Raw genomic sequence first — 20,037 nt, forward strand, 5'->3', positions numbered from 1 at the left:
GTACTTTCTCTGCTGCTGTGTTCTCTGATACATCTGAATTTCTTTAAAAGATTTTATTTATCCATGAGATGAGACACACAGAGAGAGAGGCAGAGGGAGAAGCAGGCTCTCTGCAGGGAGCCCGATGCAGGACTCCATCCTGGGACCTGGGGTCACGACCTGACTTAGCTGAAGGCAAACGCTCACCCCTTGAGCCCCCAGGCGCCCCAGATACATCTGTGTCTTCGCACCAGTGACAGGAGTGTATGTCACTGAGATTCCGGGTACCGCTCCTCTGACCTACCATCTTGAGCCTCCTCTTTCTGATCCCAAGTTAGTCTTGCTTCTCCTAGAGTGCAGAGGCCCCGGCAGGGATTCTGCTTTGCTCCTCCCACCTCCTCCTCCTGTGGACCTCCAGAGGGAGGGCTGGCAGCGGGGAAGGCAGGTGGGGATGGCCCGCCCAATGCCTTCGGGTGTCGGCCTGCTGCCTCACCAGCAGTGTGGGAGTATGGAGACCCTCCCAGACCAAGAAACCCGCGTCTCATGTTTTCTCTGAAGTGTGTCAGTCTCTTGTTAGACGCCATCCGTGCCACCTTCTAGCGATTCAGAGCCCGGGGTGAGCCTTCCGTGAGGCTGCCAGGTGGTCTGTGCGGGGACACCTGGGTTAGTGGCACACAGAGTTAGAAGGTGACGGGGACAGACTCCCTGGCCTTTCAGCAGGTACAGCTTGTCACGTTCCGTGGAGGTAGGCTCGCTATTTGCAGGTGCATCCTGGGCCATCTACCCTCAGCTATACTTGCTGCTTCTAATCTCTGCAGGAAAACAGTCAAGCAGATATTTGCCTCTTAAAGGCAAATAATGATACAACCTGATATTTAATATGTTTACGAGGTTTTCACACACACTGCGTGGACCTTTCAGCACCCGGGTTGGACCCACACCCCCATGTTCCACACGTCTCCCTGGTCCTTTGGGGGGTTCTGGGAGGGGCTGGCTGGTACAGTGTCTCAACAGTGAAATGGACGTTTTGCTGTTGAAAGGCTTCCATGGTGTTTAGTGCCCTCCCACAGTGGGACTGGACGATTGGGGATTAATCACACACTGTTCTGAACAGATGAGACGCCCCAGACCTTCTCCGTGCTGATTGGGAACCGTGAATGGATGAGGCGCAACGGCCTGACCATATCCAGCGACATCAGTGACGCGATGGCGGACCATGAGATGAAAGGCCAGACGGCCATCCTGGTGGCCATCGACGGTAGCGCCTCACTCTCCGCTCTCAGCAGCAGACTCCTGGGGATATCTGGCAAACACAGACCTTCTCCTTCTCCCCCCCATAAGTCTTCCTGTCTGTTAACGTAGCTTCTGCATCCAGAGGCTGCCTGGCCAGTTTCCTGCTTCACTTGGTGTGGAGGGTCTGAGCCCGCCTGGTCCCTCCTTGCCCCAGAGTGAGGGGCACCGGCCTCCCCGCTCTTGGGACTCTGGCCTGCCTTTGCCTCGGCGTCCGCCTCCATCCAAGCCAGGTTCAGTCACCCCCCTGCTCCATCCCTGGACGCCCAGCAGCAGCTCCCTGTCAGACTCAGCTACGGGTCCCTCCGGGGGGCTCCTTGCGATCACGTGTCTGGCGCTCAGGTTCCATCTAGGCCTTTATGCCTCAGACGACGAATCTCCCTCTGTCGATGGTAGCCTCTGCTTATGGAGGCAAAAAAGTAACAAACAACAAGCATTATTTTTAACGCTTCAACCAAATAGGCCCTCTTCCAGGCTTTCCTCCTGCTTGCACCACCATGTCCTTTCCGAAGTCCTCCCAGAGCTGCAGCCCCCTCAGCTGCTCAGATCAGGACCAGCCCAGCTGAAGGAGCCAGGCCTCAGGCCTCAGAACCCACCTGCCTCAGCATCTGGAGATTCGCTCCAAAAAGCCCCAAACCAAGGAAGTTGTACAGAAATGCTTCCTGTAGGAAGAGAAGAGGAAGGGCTGATTTTCCGTTAGACGTTCATCACTGTGAAGTGGCACTCATTGTATCCATCCTGTTCCTTGTATCTTAATAGCTAACGTGTATCAGGTTGTGAGCCAGGCACTCTGTGAACTAGTAGATGCTCCTTGCAGAAAACTGGGGAAATTCTAAGCGATAAAGAGGAAAATGAAATGACTCCTTACCTGACCCCTCAGACCGCCACTGTTAACAGTTCGTGTTCCTTCCAGACGTTTGTCTGGAAATGTGGGTAATTTTTCAAAAACAGAATCAAGACCACTTCATACGATGTAACTTGGTGTTTTGTTTTGCACATGTGGCATCACATTCTGGAAACTGTCCGGTAGCACAGCCCCCTCTGCTCCTTGGGCTGCCCGCTGCTCCCACCAAGGGCTTACCTGAGGGCATCTCCTGCAGGTGTGCTGTGCGGGATGATCGCCATCGCCGACGCCGTCAAGCAGGAGGCAGCCCTGGCTGTGCACACGCTCAAGAGCATGGGTGTGGACGTGGTCCTGATCACAGGGGACAACCGCAAGACGGCCAGAGCCATTGCCACCCAGGTGTGTGCCGGGGAGCAGGGGCTGGGGCTCTTCCTTCTTTAAAACGGCCTCTAAGCTCCCTGGAGCAGCTCAAGGAAAGGCTGCAAGTGCTGCTGCACCCGCGCCCTGGCCTTCCCTGGCGAGCGCTTCTCTCCATGCTGCAGCGAGCTGGGCAGCAGCCCACGGAGCCCCTGTGCTGCAGGGCAAAGCTACATCCCGGGGCCTGGACGTTGGAGCTTGGGGCAAGCAGCTGCCCTGGAGAAAGCGATTCCACCCTCCCCGTTTCTGTCTTTCCAGGGGGGCAGGGGGGAGCCATGATGGGGATGATTCGTCGGCTCGGCTCCCACGGGTGCCGCCCACAACTGGCTGGTCCCGGGCGGGCCTCCAGCTCCCTCGCCTCTGAGCGCCCTGTGGGGCACCCGCCTGGCCGCGGCCCCGGTGCACTGTCCTGGAAACGACTCGCCCTCCCCATGGAGGCGAACCATGTGCTCTTAAAACCGAACTGCTGCTTACAAGGGAAGCAGCGGTGCCTCTCCACGTGGCCTTCATGGCCTTCCTTGCTGAGGGTGGACTGTCGAGTGCCGCCCCCCTTTCTGGTTAGGGTGGTTACCGTTGAACAAACACTTAAGAAGCACCGCCCACGTGCCAGGCTCCAGAGAGGAGCCGGGGGCGCCTGCCCTCCCTCCGGCAGCTCGCTGTCCTGGGGGGACGTGGGCCAGTGACCAGGGCTGAACCGAGTGCTCACCTCTGCGACAGAAAAGTGCCCGGGACACAGCCTGGCAGGGGCTGGAGCCGCCTTCCCAGGGGAGGAAATGCTGGAGTCAGGAGCGTTCAGATGACAGGGAGAGGGCTGGAGAAGGGTGCTGACGTCTCCAGGACGCAGCAGAGCACAGCAGCCGTGGGCCGGATGGGCAGCCTCCAAATAATGGAGCACATGGGCAGGCACAGTGGGCCACAGGCAGGAGGCTGGAGACGAGCAGAGACCCGGTCCCGGGGGGCCTTGGAGCGTGGAGGCCATCCCAAGAGGACTGGGCTGCCTGGTCTGTAGGCAGGAGAGTAACGGGACCAGGTGGCCTCTATTCTGGAAGGATCGCGGGTGGGCATAGACAGAAGAGCTGGGAGGTGGGCAGGGAGACGCACCCCGGGCCCAAGCCACCATGGAAGGGGGTGAGGTGGGGGGTCTGGGGTCCAGGGCTTGGTGACTGACTCGCCCACTGGGCTTGGGAGGCCGGAGGGAGGGGGCAGGACGACGGCCAGGCTTCTGCTACTGTTGGCCACCCTCTGCCAACACCAGGTGTTGTCACCTATGTGTGCTTGACGCTGCTCCCCTTTTCTTCTAGGTTGGCATCAACAAGGTCTTTGCAGAGGTGCTCCCGTCTCACAAGGTAGCCAAGGTCCAGGAACTCCAGAACGAAGGGAAGAAAGTTGCCATGGTGGGAGACGGGGTTAATGACTCCCCAGCCCTGGCCCGGGCCGACGTGGGCATTGCCATCGGGACAGGCACAGATGTTGCCATCGAGGCTGCTGACGTCGTCCTCATCAGAGTGAGCTCGGCTGTGTCTCCTCGCGCCCTGTTGCCCAGGTTCTGGGGGCGGTGAGGGCCGGGGACAGGGTTCCTGACTGTGCTCCTCCGACAGAACGATCTGCTGGACGTGGTGGCCAGCATTCACCTCTCCAAGAGGACCGTGTGGAGGATACGCCTCAACCTGGTGCTGGCACTGATCTATAACCTGGTCGGGATACCCATTGCGGCAGGTAGGGGTCTCACCTGTTTTGACCCCTGAGGCTTCTCTCCGCCTGCTGGGCTCTGCCTGTTGGCTGGCTGGCTGGATAGAAGCTTTACAAAGAGTTGAGTTTGTTATGTTCTCCGCTTCTTAAGTCTAAAGATAAGTGAAAGCTGCAGAGAGGGTGCCTGCCATTCACTGTGCCCTTGCAGCTCCCCCTAAAACCTGTGATGCCACCTGTGCACTGTGGACTGTCCCAGGAAGGCCAGAGTTGGGGGAGACCCAAGTCCCCTCGACAGCACCCCCTGCCTGGCTCCGAGGCCGCCTGCCCCAGAGGTGGGTGGGCATGTGGTCATGATATGGCAGCGGGGGTTCTGAGCACTCCCACGATGGGGAACGTCATGGTAGCAGCCCAGAGTGAGGCCCCCTCCTCTGGGCTGTGGTGTGAGTGTTCCCACTCTTGGCCAGGGGTCTTCATGCCCATCGGCGTCGTGCTGCAGCCGTGGATGGGCTCGGCGGCTATGGCAGCCTCCTCTGTGTCTGTGGTGCTCTCATCGCTGCAGCTCAAGTGGTGAGTCCCTTGAGGCGGCTGCGTGCTCGCCAGGCCCTCTTCCCCCACACAGCCCCTCCCTGCCCTCTGCGCCCCGGGCTGGTGCTGGGTGGGTGCTGTGCGCAGCTTCCAGTGCACCCAAGGCAGAGCCAGGGAGGACGGTGCAGGCGGGTGTGTGTGACGCCTGGTCGGCACCACGAGTGCGTGATTCACCACCTCCCAGCACCGTGTGCGGGCTGCCCCTGTTCCTCTGCTCCAGGGCTGCTTGTGAAAATGCCATGCACACATAGGGTCCTTGCATGCTATCGCTTTTCCTTTTTTGAAAAAGACACTTGTTTGTGCTTTCATTTAAGAAGAGTCAGTGGTAGCCTGTCATGTGCCAGGCGTCTGGATGGGAAGTTTCTCCATTGGGCGACCGTGACCTGGGCCCTAGGAGCTCAGTACCCTGTCCTGTACGGCCCTCAGGGTTCCATGCTGTGCCCACTGAAAGGCTTTGGCGAGCACTTTGCCCACCTTGCAAAAAAACCCAAAAGCGCGCATCTACGTTGGCTTAAACGCCCTGGATTCTTGCTCGCAGCTATAAGAAGCCCGACCTGGAGAGGTACGAGGCCCAGGCGCAGGGCCGCATGAAGCCCCTGACGGCGTCCCAGGTCAGCGTGCACATTGGCATGGATGACCGGCGGTGGGACTCCCCGCGGGCCACGCCCTGGGACCAGGTCAGCCGTGTCAGCCAGGTGTCTCTGTCCTCCCTGAAGTCCGACAAGCTGTCCCGACACAGCGCCGCGGCCGACGACGGCGGGGACACGTGGTCTCTGCTGCTGAACGACCGCGACGAGGAGCAGTGCATCTGAGCGCTGCAGGCGGGCGCGACCCGCTCCGGCTCCTCAGAGGAGCGGCCCAGCTGTCCGCAGGGAGGAGGCGGGGCTCCTGGCCGGCCCCGCGCCCCCCTGGGTCCCCGGCCTGGCCACCCGCGCTGTGGGCGTGGGCCTGCCCCCACCGCTGGACCCACGGGGCCGGACGGCCCGCCGCCTCCCGCTTTATCACTTACGGTGACCACTCGTGAGATGATCTCATCAGGACCAAAAACCTCGCTGGGCCTTGCCTTAGGATCCCCAGGAGCCTCGCGTTGGGTTCTTCCTGACGCCACAGTTTACCTCAAATACACCCACTGATCTCTGCGGGCACAGTCTGTTCCTCTTCTGTTCCTGACGCTGGAGCTGCCCGCCCCTGTCCCCCTGCCCCGCGTGACCCTGGGTTTCCCCGCCCCTGCTCCACATCACCTTGGAGCTGCCCCGCCCCCTGCCCCTGGCGACCCTGGGCAGCCCTGCTCCCTGGCCCCTCGTGACCCTGGGGCTGCCCCGCCCCCTGCCCCCTCGTGACCCTGGGGCTGCCCCGCCCCCTGCCCCCTCGTGACCCTGGGGCTGCCCCGCCTCCTGCCCCTGGTGACCCTGGGCCGCCCTGCCCCCTGCCCCTGGTGACCCTGGGCCGCCCCACCCTGCCCCCTCGTGAACCCTGGGGGTGACCCTGGGGCTGCCCCGTCCCCGCACAGCCTAGTCCGACAGCGGGACCGACGCGCACTGGGCCCCGGCTGCTCGGGGCGCCTGGGCCCGCACCTGCTCGCTCCCGCCAGGGCGCCTGCCTGGCTTGCCTTGGGGTGGAGGACCCGTGTTTCTTGCTCCTGTGTCGCGTGGCTACGGGATCCTGGCCCCTTGCTCCTCGAGGGCAGTCGCTGTGCCTTGGAGCCGCCCCCGAGTGAGGGTCTGAGGCCCGGGGCATCCCGCTTCGGGGGTCCGGGGTGGCCTGCGGCGCTGGACACGCGTCGGCGCCCGTGGGAGGTGTGTGCGCTCGCAGAAGCGCCTGCGGGGGTGCTCCGGGAGCTCGAGTCCGCGCCGGAGGCCCCGACGCGGCCCCTGTGGCTCCCCGAGGTCGGGGCGGAGGTCGGCCCTGCCCTGGCCGCCCTCGGGTCGTGGGGGTCGGGGCTGCGGGGCAGGGCTTCGGGCGGCGGCCCTGCTCGCGGTCGGTGGGCCTGGGGCAGCCTGAGCGCCTTTCTAGCCTCGGCCGCTCTTCCTCCCGGCAAACGGCCAAGTGGGCCCTGCTGCTCGCAGCCCGGGGGCGTCGGGCTGGGGGCGCTGGGGGTCCTGCCCCGGGTCGCGGGGCCACGCGCAGGCCGGAGTCTCCGGGCCGGGTCTCCTCCACAGCCTGGCAGTTGGGTGGGAACGAGGAGGAGGCCGCCCCCGAGCAGCCTGCGGGTGGGCAGTGTCAGCAGCTTGGGGTGCAGCCTGGCCTCGGGCGCCCCGGCCCCCCCGACGCCTCCCCGGCTCTGCCGCGCCCCAACCTCCGCGTCTGTTGGTCTGTTCCTCCGCTTTTCCCTCGGGCCTCCCCCGCCCGCCGCCCCGCCCCGTATTCCCGGCTGTGCTGGGGATGGTTCTTGTTTTCTAACCAGGTTAATCATTGCCTAAAGAATCTAATCGTATTGGTTTTTCAGAAGGTTTTGGGACCGTAAACGTGGTGTGTACATGGCGGTGAAGATATTTACATAATTGTGCAGAACGTAACCTTTAGAGTCCAAGGGGTAAGACTTTTTCGGGTGTCAGATAAGAACGTTTCCTGTTTCAAAACCTCTCCAGGCTGCGTTAGAATAAAGTTTATTTTCATGCACGTGAAGGCGGCGTCTGGCTCTGTGCGAGACCTGGGTCTCACACACGTCTGGCTCTGTGTGACGGACCTGGGCCCTGCCCTCCGCAGCGCAGCCTGGGCCCTCGCCCGCGGGCGGGCGGGGAGACTGGATCCCCGGTGGCACAGGCCTGGCCCTGCCCGCTCCTGCACTTCTCGGCTTGATGGCGGTTGTCAACCAGGGCTCTCTCAGACACACACGTTTTAATCAGGAGGGCTGTGTATTGGGTTCCTTGGCCCCAAAGGCGTGGGGTGGGGGGCAGCAGAAATGCCTGGACCAGGGGGCTCTGCCGGGAGGGCTCTCCGGGCCGCTTGGGGTGGCAGGGCCCTAAGCGAGCTCCAGCTGAAGGTGACGGAGTTATTTATCATCCAGACCAGGAGGCTTTTAAGAGCAAAAGGAGGTGCTATTAATGATCACGCCAGGCAACAGGCCTGAGCGGAGACGTCCAGGCAAAGCGGAACATGCGGTCACCTTCCTAACAAAAGGGATTAGACTCTGTGACATCACAGACACAGACTAGCATTTGAGGTTTCTGCCCTAATTGTAGGTTCTGTAGACACGCCGGTGACCTATCCTGTATCCGGTTTGATTTTCCCCTCTGTGACATCGCAAAACCAGCACTTCTCTGTAGAATCACTGAGGTGATCCTCTTGGGGGCTCAGCATGACCCCACGGGGAAACCAGCCAGGTGTGGGCACTAGCTGGTGCCCCCGCACCGTGTAGCACTTCCAGCCAGGCGGGCTGGACTATTTTCCTGGATGCCCAGGTATGGGAGTCTCATGCTGTACACGTGTGCCCTTGTGGGAAGCGGGGGTTGGATTCCACAGTAGCAAGGGATTCCATTTCTTTTACAAAATAGATCTTTCTAAAACTTAAGCAGATCTCCCTGATACCATTGCACACACACCGGGATAAATCCCAGCGTCTCTCCACTCCTGCTATGTTTTCCACCTTTAAGATCTTGCTGAAGGCTTGTGGTGGGGTCACCTTTAAGTAAATGAATAGTAATTTTAGGTTTTTTGTAAAGATGACACCTTGAAATTGACATGGCGACAAATAGTCAAGTGGTTCTGCTAGTTCACCAAGAAACCAAGATTAATAAAAGTGGCCTTTATCTTAAGAAAACCCAGCATAGACTAAAATCAGCCCATCATATGGATTAATTAGAAAAAGATTATTTGAATTAGAAAAGGATTTTTTTTTTTTTGGCTTTAAAAAAATTCACGTCAACAGGTGCCTGGGTGGCTCAGTCGGTTAAGCATCAACTCTTGATTTTGGCTCAGGTCATGGTCTTGGGGCCGAGGGATGGAGCCCCCCATCAGGCTCAGAGCTGGACGTGGAGCCTGCTTGAGATCCTCTCTCTCCCCCTGTCTCTTGCCCCCGCATGTGGCAATCTCTCTCTCTCTTTCTTTTTCTCTTTCTCTGTCTCTCAAACAAAAAAGTAATCAAGTCAATATATCAGTGGGTAAATTCCCTGATGCATATAAAATTCTTCTTGAGTTAGGAAGGTTCTATTCTACAGACACCTCTTTCTTAACTGCATCTTTTGTTTAAAGAAAACAGACAGGGAAGGCATAATACAAAGGAATGTTTTCAGCAAGCCCTCCCGCTGACTCAGTTTCCCTTTGCAGACGCCCCTCTAGGTGGGAGCGCTGCTGTGGCTTGAACGCACTGTGCTCCTAGTGGGAACCAAACTGCTTCCTGCATTTCTCACGCGACTTGGGCAAGGACACAAACACCAGTGTGTGGGTTTATTCCAGAGGGAGATGTGTACTTGTCGGCCGCTCTCCTTTGTGTGAAGACAATGACAACGGGTGAAATTACCGGATAGAATATGAGAATGTGAAATAATGCTGTGAAATCCCAGAGTCTCCTTTATTCTATTCAAAAAGATGAATAAACAGATGTGAAAAACAAGAAGTGATGGAAATTTAACCTTTTTTCCTCTGAAAAGGAAATGGCTTATTTCTTCTAAGTTAATGTGAGCCTGATAACTGCTTATAGCAAAAATTTTAAAGTACAGGAATCCAGAGAGTGGAGGGAAAGCGCCCAAAGGAAACCCCACGGACATCGTTCGTGGAGGGCGTCCCCGGTGGGCGGCTCACACGGGACCCCGAGGCCCGGCTCCGACCGGGAAGGTGCCGTCGTGGGCGGCAGGAACCCGGGTCCCGGGGAGCCCGGGAGACGCGGCACTCAGAGGCTCGGGGCAAGGCCGCCAGCCCTGTGCTGGGACCACAGGGGCTCTGTTGGCCTGCGCACCCAGCCCTTTCCACGCACCGGCCTCAGTCCCCAGCCGCGGGAGGGGCGCGGGCAGCCGATGTGCAGAACGCCAGGCTTGGAAGGGTGTCGGGGCCGGTCGGCTCGGTCCCCCAGGAGCAGCGGGCCTCGCTGGTGCCCTGGCCCATGCCCCCCAGGGAGTTCGAAGGGGCCTGTCACAGGACGTATGCTGTGTCTCGGGAGCCACCAGGTGTCTCTCTGACCCAAACAACCTCCACGTCTGCGGTGGGATCCCAGAGTCTCTCCACTGGTTCGGGATCCCAGTCTCTCCACTGGTTCGTTTTCTCTTGATGCATCTGCAAATTCACAGAAACCTCGTCGCCACGACAATGAGGGATGGGGCTGGGGGCGCTGGAGTCCGGCCGCAGTGGGGCGCAGGCTGTTGGGCAGCGGGTCTGCGCTGGCCGCCGTGCGGGCGCGGGGCCGGCCGTGCCTTGCTGGGCTGGCCCGCCCGGGAGCTTCGCCGTTGTCACCTGCGTCTGCTGTCCTGCTGCTTCCAAGTCAAGAGCTTTTTTGTAAGTTTGAACAGCAACAACAGCAAAAGGTTTTCAAGGTGATCTATAGTGATTTTCGGTGGCCGCGAAGCTTGGAGATTCCTGTTTGCCACGGCTCTAGGTCCCCACCGCAGCCCCAGGCAGAGGTGAGTCCCCAGGAGAGTCGTGCCGCGCCTTGGGGCCGCCTGATCCCAGCGTGGCCTCCTGCTGCGGACCCCCACCTCCTCCTCTGCTGGAGGAGGAGTGCGGCCCTGCTACCGACCCCAGAAGCGTGGATGGAAGGGCGTCCGCGGGGCCCCACGCAGGAGCCGGCGGCCGGTGGTCCTGCCTCCTGAGATCTCCCGCCTCCACGTGATGTAGGAAAACAAAGCAGGAGCCGGGCCTCAGCTTTCTCATAGCCGTCTGCACTCAGGCTAGGGGTGAGGACTCCGCGGGGTCCCCTTCCCATGCCAGCGAGCGACCATCCTGATTCCAGCCTGCGAGGACGGCGCTCTGCCTCCTGAGCCTCCAAACCGGTGTGGACGGGAGGCGCGGCCACGGCCTGGGGTGTGGGAGCTGCCCGGAGGGTCAGAAACGGGCCTGGCCAAGGGCGCAGGGGGCCGGGGCAGCGAAGAGGGCCGGCCGCTGAGGGCTTGGCGCCAGCCCCTCAGGCACCTCCCTCACCCTCGGGCTCCCAGGGGCCCTCCAGGCCGGCCCCCCAGGGAATATGGGGCCCTTGGCCCTGCTCTCCCATTTCTGCTCACAGCCTGGCCTGAAGCTCAGCCCCGCGCGGAGCCGGGGTGTTTCTGTGTGTCACGCGCGCTGTCGCGGGAGGAGCTGCCCTCCATCGAGGCAGGAGGCATCAGAATCAAAGTAAAATCCGTTTGAACGTGGAATCTAGCGGAATTTCGCCCCTCATGACTTCTGGAACCTACAGGCAGCCGTCCTGCCCGTCCCTGGCGTTAGGGACCCTGCCCTGGTCCCGCCAGGCAGCACCTGCTCCTCCAGGGTCAGAGGCTGGGGACGGAGGAACGGGGCAGGGCTCAGTGCGTGCCCGAGGAGACGAGGGGATGGGGCGCCCCGCCCCGCGGTGTCCCCAGCCCTGTGCTTAGAGCAAAGGTCCCGGGAGGTCGGGAGGCCCGGAGACCCAGGGATCTCTGCCTGCACCACAGGGCTGATGTGGGGCCTGGAGAAGGGACCCCCGTGGCCTGGGTCACCTGAGGGGTGGGGTGAGAGCTGGGTGACCTGCAAGCAGGGGAGGGGCCTGCTCAGAGGCACGGGCTGGGGGTGCTGCATGGGAGCAAGGCCTGGTTGCTGGGGACGGGGGAGGGCAGGGGCTGCTTGAGGAAGAGGGACACTGGGGGTCCTCCTTCCCCTCCCCCACCTCGCCCCTCCCCCTTCACCCCACCTCACCCCTCCTTTTCCTTTTCTTTCTCTTTCCGCTCCCTTTCTCTCTTCCTTCTTTCCATTCTCCTTTTTTCCTCTTTTTTCCCCTGTTCTTTTCTTTTTCCTTCTTACAGGCAGCTTGGGAGTCCTTGTATCACCGCGTTCTTTCGGGTCCCAGGGCCGCCCCCTACTCCGGCCACGGAGGAGCGGGTGGTGGCTGCTGCCCATCTGAGTGGGGCTGCCTGCGTGGCCCCCCGAGACGCGGTGTCCGCTGACGCCTCCCCACAGCCCCGGTGCGGCTCCCCTCAGCTGATGCTGTTGTTCCCCCGACGTGAGCAAACCCCCGCCCGGCTGCTTCTGGTCGCTGTCACGACCGGACCGTGAGGCCAGGGCAGGTCCCAGGGCTGGCTTTTCGCTAGCCCCTGTGTGTCCCACTTCCGGAGACGCTGCTGATGCTCGGGTGCAAGGCCGGAGCCGCGGCGGAGAGGCCCGAGCCCCAGCCCAGAGCGGTTGTCCAGCACCTGTGCCTCTGGCCCCGCCGGCCTGGGGGCTCCAGTGCGGGATTCCTGGGGGCTCATCCGGGCGACAACATGGAGAGCGTCCCACACAGCCGCCCTGGTCGGCTCCACGCGAGGTGACACACCACCATCCAGATCCGGAAGGGGGGGAGGAGGGGAAGGGGAGAGGGGATTAAGGGGAGGAGGAGGTATACATCGTGGGAGGACACGCCTGAGCCCCCCTGGTTCCGAAGGCCCCGGGTGTAGCAGCCTGCCCCTGCCGAGCGAGTCCCCCTGGGAGGCTGTGGGCTCTCTGGGCTTCCCCGTGGCCCGGGCTAGCAGGTGCTGCCTGCGGGCCCTTCGGGGGCACTGCTGGTGGCACCTCCAGAGCAGGACGGGGTGCCCGGCCTCGAGGACCCCAACACGCAGCCTGGGAGTGGGCTCCTGGAAACCGCTGGAAACTTGGGCCCTAAGGTCTGAGGAGCAAACCCACCAGGCTGGGGGCGGGGGGGGGGTGCTCATCTAAGGCTCCTGGGCTCCGGCGTGGAATGACTGACGTGTAATTTCTAGCCCGTGGGACTGGAAAATGTGATGAAAGCCATTTCCTGCAGACGCACGTCTGTGAGCTGGGAGGACGCTGCTAGACACCTGCAAGCCTGCTCCGCACCAGGAGGGATCACCCAGGCTGGCCGCCCCACCCTTGGATGAGGCTTACTGCTCCCTGTCGCCCCAGATGCTGACGGCCTGGGGGCTGCGGCCGCTGCTCGATCCTGGTCAAATGTCCAAGTGTCGGGGGAGGGCTGGCCCCCAACTGCTCTGTGCCCCCCTGAGCCGCGCTGGAACACAAGGGCACAAGCCCGGGGCCAAGCCGGGGTCACGGCAACGGGGAGTTTAAGGGTTTGCAGGGACGCAGGGGACCTCAGGGAGAACTGGGGCTGGGCACCTGCAGGCGGGGAGGCGAGGGGGGACCGGATGCGTGCGCTCCAGGAGCAGGAGCGGGAATCCCAAAGCAGCAGGGACCACAGTAGGCAACTGTCTACGGGCGGGAGGTGCCACAGACGCGCGGGAGCAGGTGGGGGGGCCGGGGCGATGGGTTCAGGGGTGGAGAGGACGTGTTGGGGCTGCTGCCTGAGACCTGCCCCTGCAGAGGGGTTGGTGCAGAGGCTGGGGGCCCGGCTGGGAGCGTCTCGGGGAGGCCAGGGCTCGGGTCGAGCAGCCCAGTTGGCAGGTGTCGGGGCTGCAAGGGGCAGCCGGCCAGAGCCAGAGCCCAGCTCCTCCCAAAGCTGATGAGTCATGACGTCGGGGGGTCTGGGGAGAGGACGGCCGTGATCTCACTGGTGTTTGTAGAGGGTCCCTCCAGCTGCTGCGTGGGAGGCGGCTGCTCCGAGGACCCCTGGGGAGCAGCGGGCAGGGGCTGCTTCACTGTGGGCGGAGAGGGAGAGGAGGTGGCCTAAGCCCAGCTGTAGCCACACGGGGTGTTGGCGGGGGGCAGGCGGGATGGCCCTGGGAGCCCGGCCTCCCCCCTGCACCCATCCTTCATCTCCCCGCCAAGGCTCCTGTACCCCCCCACCCCGGTCTGACACAGGCCAGCCTCACGGAGGAACTGTCTCCACTGAGGTCCTGGGGCCTGTTCCTGGCTCCCCCTTGTGCACTGCGCTCGGGTCCCCCTGGGCCAGTCCTGCCCTATCCCAGGCGCCCTGACCCCTGGGTCGCTGCTCCAGGCCCCTGCCCAGGAGGTAGGCCTGTGCCCGCGGAGCCCAGCACAGCTCTCGGGACGCCCAGGACACGTCCCGCCTGGGCGCCACCTCCCAGCTGCGGCCCCTCGATGACCGATGACCGCAGCTCCAGGCCACCCCAACCCTCAGCCCGGTGGCCCCTCGGGTTCCCCTGAGCCCATGGGCGCAGTAACGCGTGTGTTACTGGCCACGGAGCCTCGGGGTGGCCTGAGACCAGGCAGCCTCGCGGCCTGGGAACCACGCAGGCCCCGCTGGTGGCCTCAGAAGCCCGTGCGCCGCCAATATGAGCGGCGGCTCTGCTCCCCCCGGACGTGGAGGGGGCTGAGCGCCGTCCCAGCACCTAAGCTACCAATGCTGCCTCTGGGACTCCCCATTCCCACAAGATACAGCCGTGACCGCCGCTTGGTGCCCACCTTGGTGGCGGGAAGCTCCGGGACCTCCTCCCCTCGCACGACTGCCCTGCGCGTTAGGGCCAATGTGACAACAGGACACGAGCGTGCTCTGCGTGGGGCCGAGTGGGCACAGCACAGCGAACAACACAGCAAAGCGCTGAGGGCCCTGGGAGGTGATCCAGCGTGTAAGGGGCGCTCGGGCTCATGGGTGCAGGAAGTCCCTACGGCGCTGTTTGCATGGGGAGCAGCCAGGGCGCCATCGCGACAGAAAGGAGGAGGGGGCGCGGGGCTCAGCGGAGCAGCGTCTCCTGCAGCCCAGGCCATGACCCCAGGTCCTGGATGGAGTCCCCATCGGGCTCCCTGCACAGAGCCCGCTCCTCCCTCTGCCTGCATCTCTGCCTTTCTCTGGGTCTCTCATGAAGAAATAAATAAAAAAAAAATTGTTTTAACGCAGCGTAGCATTAAAACAAATGGCCAAAGGGAGGCAAAAGGGAAGAACGTGTAAGGGCAGCAGGGAGGAGGAGAGCCACCCAGGCTGGAGGGCGTCAGCACCTGGAGGCTCAGAGGACGGGTAGGAAAAGGGAAAGGATCACGGGAGCAAGTTCGTGGGGAGAAGTGAACAAGAGAAGGTACAGTAACCGGGAATGGAGTCACTCAAGGCTCTAGTGGAGGGAAGAAAACGCGGACGCCTTTGGGGACACCGGCCAGCCACCTGGGAACTGCCGCGGACGAAAGGACCGGGAGTCAGGCTGCGACCACGACGACGTTGTCATTCACGGAGCTCGTGGGTCTCAGTGGATCCTAGGAGCCTGTAGGCTCGGGAAAGTGGCCTCGGAGGTGGACACAGCGGCACGCGCTCCGCTGGGCACACACGCTCTGACCACCCGCCCTGAGGCCCGGCCTCCTGTAAACGTGGGCTCCCGGGAGGCAGCGCTCAGCGCCCTGGAAGCTGCCCGCCGAGGGCACCGGACGGTGCAGGGGGCCGAGCGGAAGGCCCAGGGACTGTGGGCTCCTCGTCTCTGCTCCTGGGTCTGCGGGGTCCCTCAGCCCATCCCACCATCTCCCTCACGCCCCCCCTGCACTGTCTCCGGGCCGGCGAGGCCCTCTGGGTCCCCTCAGCCCTGGGCTTGGCTGCCACTTGCTTAGAAAGACGAGCCCGTGGATGTCGCTGAGCCAGAGCAAAGGCCTCCAGAAGAACAAAGGGCTGCAGAAGGGGAGGGTGACGGGGTGACGGGCGCTGGGGAGGCCCCGTGATGACACTCTATGTTGGCAAATCGAATCTAAATATAATTTTAAAAAATAGGAAAAAAAAAAAAAGGAAAGGTGAGATTGGCCTGCCCAAGCTCTGGTGTTATTCTCGCCTTCTTGGGCACAGGTCACAAAACAAGCAGGAATAACGCAGGACTGGGAGGTGTGTGGGTGTGTGACCCATAAACCACGTCGTCCTCAGTAGGAAAAGCCCACGTGGCTGGTGGGGGGACGCAGGGCTTCGCCCATAGGTGACGTTACGTGGGGGCTTTGCTTGAGCTGCTCGGTGCAGTGGAGTGGACCGAGCCCTGGGTCTGGGCACGGAGCTGAGTTCGAATCCCTGTCTGGGCAACCAGAGGAAGGATCGGGTCATCTTGTGTGGAACCGGTGTCACACGAAGAGGCGAGCAGGACCCGCGAACACAGGACGAAAGTGTCACACGGGGGCATTAAGTCATTTCTTGGGATGGTTGGTGTTTGTGCTGTTTATTTTAATATTTGTGATTTGTTGTGATTTGTTGTGATTTGGCTACATTCTAAACCATCACTTCCATACCTAATTTCGTATTTGTGATTTTACAGACCCAAGAATGTCCCCAACCGGGAGGCCCCGGGTGGCCCAGTCCGTTAAGCATCCGACTCTTGATTTTGGCTCAGGTCTTGATCTCGGGGTCATGAGTTCAGGCCCCACATTGGGCTCCGCGCTGGGCATGGGACCTACTTAAAAAGAAGGGGACAGAGAGAAGGTGCCCAATCCTAAAACCTCAGGCCACACAGAACTTGGATGTGTCCCGAGGGCGCCTGTGCGGCTCGGCCGGTTGAGCGTCCGACTCTTGGTTTTGACTCAGGTTGTTATTTCAGAGCCGTGGGATCCAGCCCTGCGGCCAGCTCTGTGCTCCGAGGAGCCTTTTGGGAGTCCCTCCCGCTCCCTCCATTCACCGTCCCGACCCCGCTCACTGCTCGCACGTGGACGCTCTCCCTCCGTGTCAGACAACAGCAACAGACCTCGGCTGTATCTGTAATGGGCAGTTAGGTCACAAGATGAAGTCTCAGGGACTGGGTGTTCCCAGTAGGATTCGCATCCAGAACCGAGGGCTGGCCTCGCAGTGCCCGCGACTCCCGCACACACCTGTTCACCCGGGGCTCTCGTTGCGGTTCGGGAGACATGGGCTGGGGCCGCGCTGCCCGACTGCGCCCCGTGGCTGCTCCCCCAGGAGCTGGGTCTGCGCCGCCGGGGGCGCCGCGTGGTGCGGCCGTCGAACTGATTCCTCGGGCAACTCAGCCTTCCTGCAGCTCTGGAGAGGTTCCTCGGGCAGCACCGCAGCCTCCGTCTTCCAGGCCTGGGGAGCTCCCCACGGGCCGCGTGGTTTCCTTGAGCGGGGCTCAGCGAGGCACTGCCAATCCTGTGGGCAAGAACACGGCCGTCCAGGGAGGCCGTGCAGCCTGCGGAGCCTGGTCAGGGTCGTCAGGCAGGCCCGGGGCCAAGAGAGGAGGCGAAGCCCCAGGCGGTCAGTCGGGGGCACAGCGGCCCGCAGGAGACTCACGACATCTGCCCGGTCGAGCCCTGTGCCCCCAGCGCTCTGCCGGGCGGGGGAGGATTCCAGGCGTCCCTTAACACAGTCTCTTCTGAACATCCCCCGAGGAGGGGGCCCAGGGTGCAAGCTGGAAGGACCGCCTGCTCCCTCGCCCAGGCCGGCGCATCAGGGATGGCTGTGATTGCGTCCCCGGGGGCTCAGGGCCAGCACGAGTAGGTCACATCACTCATCAGGGAAAGCCCCATCTAATCCCATAAAATTCTGCGAGGTGAGTCACATTAACCCAGTTTAACGGGGCAGGAGCGGAGGCACGCAGCATCGAGGCCCAATCCCAAGGCGGGGGAACCTGTGGACAAGAGCGGCACCTGGCGGGAGTGTCCTTGGGAGCACAGGCCAACTCCTGTGTTGCCCGCTGGGCCCCCCCCCTACCTGGTAAGGGCTGGGGGCACTACCTGGACCCTGGTCAGTGTCCTCCCCCCACATGGGTCCCAGGTCAGTGTCCCCCCCCCCGTGGGTCCCAGGGCGGGCACTCCTCCCCCGACCCAGCTCCCTCCTGAAGTCGAGCGTGTCTGGACTCCTTGGTGACCCGGCTCCACTCCCCAGCGGGCACCCTGGGTGTGACCCGCAGCTGCAGGGTCAGGGAGTCAGGAAGCCACCTGCGGACGCTCGCAATCCAGGCTGCTTACGCGGCCCCCCCAGCCCCCCCGCAGCCTGGCCCTGCTGAAACCCCTTCCGTAGGGCCCTGTCTTCCTCTCACAGCGACTGTAACCTCCTCCCCATACTCGGGTTTGCCCTTTGTGCCGTCTGCCAGGCCAGCAGGGCATCCGGGCAGGGCCTCCGGGACGCGGCCGCAGCCACAGCAGGACCTCGAGTCACAGCCTCAGGCCCGGCGACCGGCGGGGGTCATCACCCAGACCCGGCCAGGCGGTGCTCCGGGCCCCCCAGGCCGATGCCCCTGCTCGTCTGGCCCATCGTAGCTGGGGCGGGGACCCTGGTGTGCCTGGCCAAGCCCAGGGCAGGGGGCGGTGTCTCCATCCGCTGGGTGTCTATGCGCACAGGTGCCAGGCAGCCTCCAGGTCCTCCGGGGCCCCGTGTGGGACCCTCCGTCCTCGCTCTGCGCCACACTGCTGGGTTTGTAACGTGTTGTTCCTAAGGTCACCGAGGGTTCTGTCGAAGATTTAACATGTTTCTGCGTGGTAAGACAGCCAGCTCCTCAGGGCTGAGTTTTAAGGGCATCTCTCTCAAGACTGACCTTAGTTCCGGGCACGCAGCCTGCGCCCAGCAGAGCCCGCCGCCTCCTCTGACACGCCCTGCTGCCAGGCGACCGAGCCCTTGGCGGCTGGCACCATCGGGTGTCCGTATGCCTGGAGGGGAGCTGCCGCGCAGAGCTGGAGACAGGAAAAGCCAGAGGAAAAGGTTTGTGCACGACTTTTCCAAAATAAAAAATAGGCTTTGGAGAAGCCCAGCAAAGGGCGCATTTGTTGTTTTCTGACCAGTTGCAGGACCAACGTGGGGGCGGCAGACCCCGATTCAGCTGGAAGAGAGAGGACCGTGGCCCGGGCCTGGCACCGGCAGGGCGTGTGGAAGGCAGGATGAGCCGCGTGTACGCAGGCCTGCCGTCTTCCCACCCGCGTGCCCCCAGCCCCAGCTCCTGGGCAGAGCGGCACCGGGACCGAGAGGAGCCGCCCGGCAGTGGGAGCAGAGCAGGGGCGTGGGTGGCGAGGAAGTAGGCAGGTGGGGTGCCCTCCTCCCGTGCCGGGGATGTCCCGACACACAGGCTGGGGCCGGTGTCACTGCTGCCAAAGCGTCGGGACAGGGGACGGCGAGGATGAAGAACGTCCTGGGGGTCGGGCCCCGTGTATCTGCAGGCAGCTTCTGGGAACCAACGACCCCAATCTTCCGAGAGTCTCCGACTGAGCCCCCCTGAGCTTCACCGCGCTGGTCGCTGAGCGGGATTCAGATGGCGCGGCAGGGGACCGTCCTGCAGATGCCTTCCCTCACTGACGAAATTGTCTCAGGCGTGAAAATAAGCCTTTATCGGTGAAAGGCCAGCAGACGAACTGTGCTGCCGCTGGGAGAGAGCAAAATCCCTAAAAATGACTCTGCGTCACGGTGTTGATCCATCCGACTTTCAGAGTTTGGGGTAACCCAATTTCACAAATATTCATCAAAAACTGTTGACCTTCCAAAGCTCTTCCTGGACTTTCGGGTCCAGTCCGTGGCCTGCCTCCGGCCCCACCGCTCACTCCGAATGTTCTCTCTAAAGCCTTACCGGAGCCCCCACACGGGGCCAGGAGCTGGATTCGAGACGCACCGGGCACGGCTCTGCCTCTGTCCACCGTGTCCCCGCAATGCAGGTGGCCGTCCCTGCCTCCCCTGCACAGCCCTCTCCGCAGACGTCCCCGGGGAACAGGACACGCAGCAGGGAGGTGAAGCTGCTCTGCACTTGGGCACAGAAGCTTCCAGCTGCGTCCGGGCGGCCCCCCAACCGCGTCCCACGGCGCACCTCGAGCCCCCAGCCTTGAGGGGCAGGTTTGCAGACTCCGGCTCCAGCTCCATCATGAAGGAACAGAAACCCCTCAGCAAATCGGTTTGGGGACAGAAAGAATATTCAATTAGGCTCATCGTGGAAATCGCTGGGTCGCCCCTGCCGGGTGCCTCTGGTCAAACAGGCACGTGACAGCTGGGGTGCCCTCCCCACGCGGGACGAGCCTTCGCAGGGACAGAGCCAGCGGCAGGGTTTGCACCGAGCAGACCCCAAGGTCCTTCCTCAGCAACTCTCCCTCCTTGTGAAGTGAAGGGGGTCCCTTGGCTTGAGCAGGCGCTGAAGCCGGGCAGCGGGGTTCCTGTCTGCCGGGCGAGGGGTGGGTGCCGACCCCGAGGGGGAGCAAGGGATGGGGTCCTGGGGAGGGGACAGGCGGCACGGGGGGAGGGTTCCCCACAGGGCTGCCCGCATCCCCCCACCCGTCCTTTACTTAAGCCTGACCCGGAGCTGTGGCCTCATCCCCGTGGGGCACGGCTGTGGGCGAGGGCTGGCCACCCCGTGGCCCGGTCG

General features: G+C 62.6%; 2 protein-coding genes and 1 long non-coding RNA gene across 7 annotated transcripts in view; 1 reads left to right on the forward strand and 2 right to left on the reverse strand.

Moving 5' to 3' along the window:
- The window catches only part of ATP7B (ATPase copper transporting beta), a 66,476-nt gene extending 57,102 nt beyond the window's left edge, over positions 1-9,374 (forward strand). For all 5 annotated transcript variants that reach the window (XM_035704314.2, XM_025478422.3, XM_049099389.1 and 2 more), the window contains 7 exons: positions 1,094-1,237; positions 2,370-2,512; positions 3,832-4,035; positions 4,129-4,246; positions 4,684-4,786; positions 5,343-8,205; positions 9,071-9,374. In XM_035704314.2, the coding sequence (XP_035560207.1) occupies positions 1,094-1,237; positions 2,370-2,512; positions 3,832-4,035; positions 4,129-4,246; positions 4,684-4,786; positions 5,343-5,616 (986 nt within the window). In that variant the 3' untranslated portion in view covers positions 5,617-8,205; positions 9,071-9,374. The remainder of the gene's footprint in view (positions 1-1,093; positions 1,238-2,369; positions 2,513-3,831; positions 4,036-4,128; positions 4,247-4,683; positions 4,787-5,342; positions 8,206-9,070) is intronic.
- Positions 35-2,373, reverse strand: LOC125753351 (uncharacterized). The gene is made up of 2 exons (XR_007404984.1): positions 1,866-2,373; positions 35-1,668 (listed from the first exon to the last, which is right to left on the reverse strand). It is a non-coding gene; the product is annotated as an uncharacterized LOC125753351 (long non-coding RNA).
- An 8,164-nt stretch (positions 9,375-17,538) lies between the features above and the next one.
- LOC118351885 (uncharacterized) lies at positions 17,539-19,541 on the reverse strand. Its single transcript, XM_035704319.1, has 3 exons — positions 19,489-19,541; positions 18,235-18,895; positions 17,539-18,149 (listed from the first exon to the last, which is right to left on the reverse strand). The coding sequence occupies exons 1-3, from the start codon at positions 19,539-19,541 to the stop codon at positions 18,138-18,140; spliced, it is 726 nt and encodes a 241-aa protein (XP_035560212.1). The 3' UTR covers positions 17,539-18,137.
- Between the last annotated feature and the right edge of the window lie 496 nt (positions 19,542-20,037).

The sequence above is a fragment of the Canis lupus genome, chromosome 22 (assembly GCF_003254725.2).
Source record: "Canis lupus dingo isolate Sandy chromosome 22, ASM325472v2, whole genome shotgun sequence".
NCBI lineage: Eukaryota > Metazoa > Chordata > Mammalia > Carnivora > Canidae > Canis > Canis lupus.

What these genes read in the sequence shown, in the direction of transcription:
- LOC118351885 (XM_035704319.1), bottom strand. Translation starts at nt 19,541, where the DNA reads ATGGAGCTGGAGCCGGAGTCTGCAAACCTGCCCCTCAAGGCTGGGGGC. An exon ending in CTCAAGGCTGGGGGCTCGAG is followed by an intron (nt 18,896 to 19,488) that starts GTGCGCCGTGGG and finishes AGGGGGGCTCAG; the next exon opens with TCGGAGACTCTCGGAAGATT.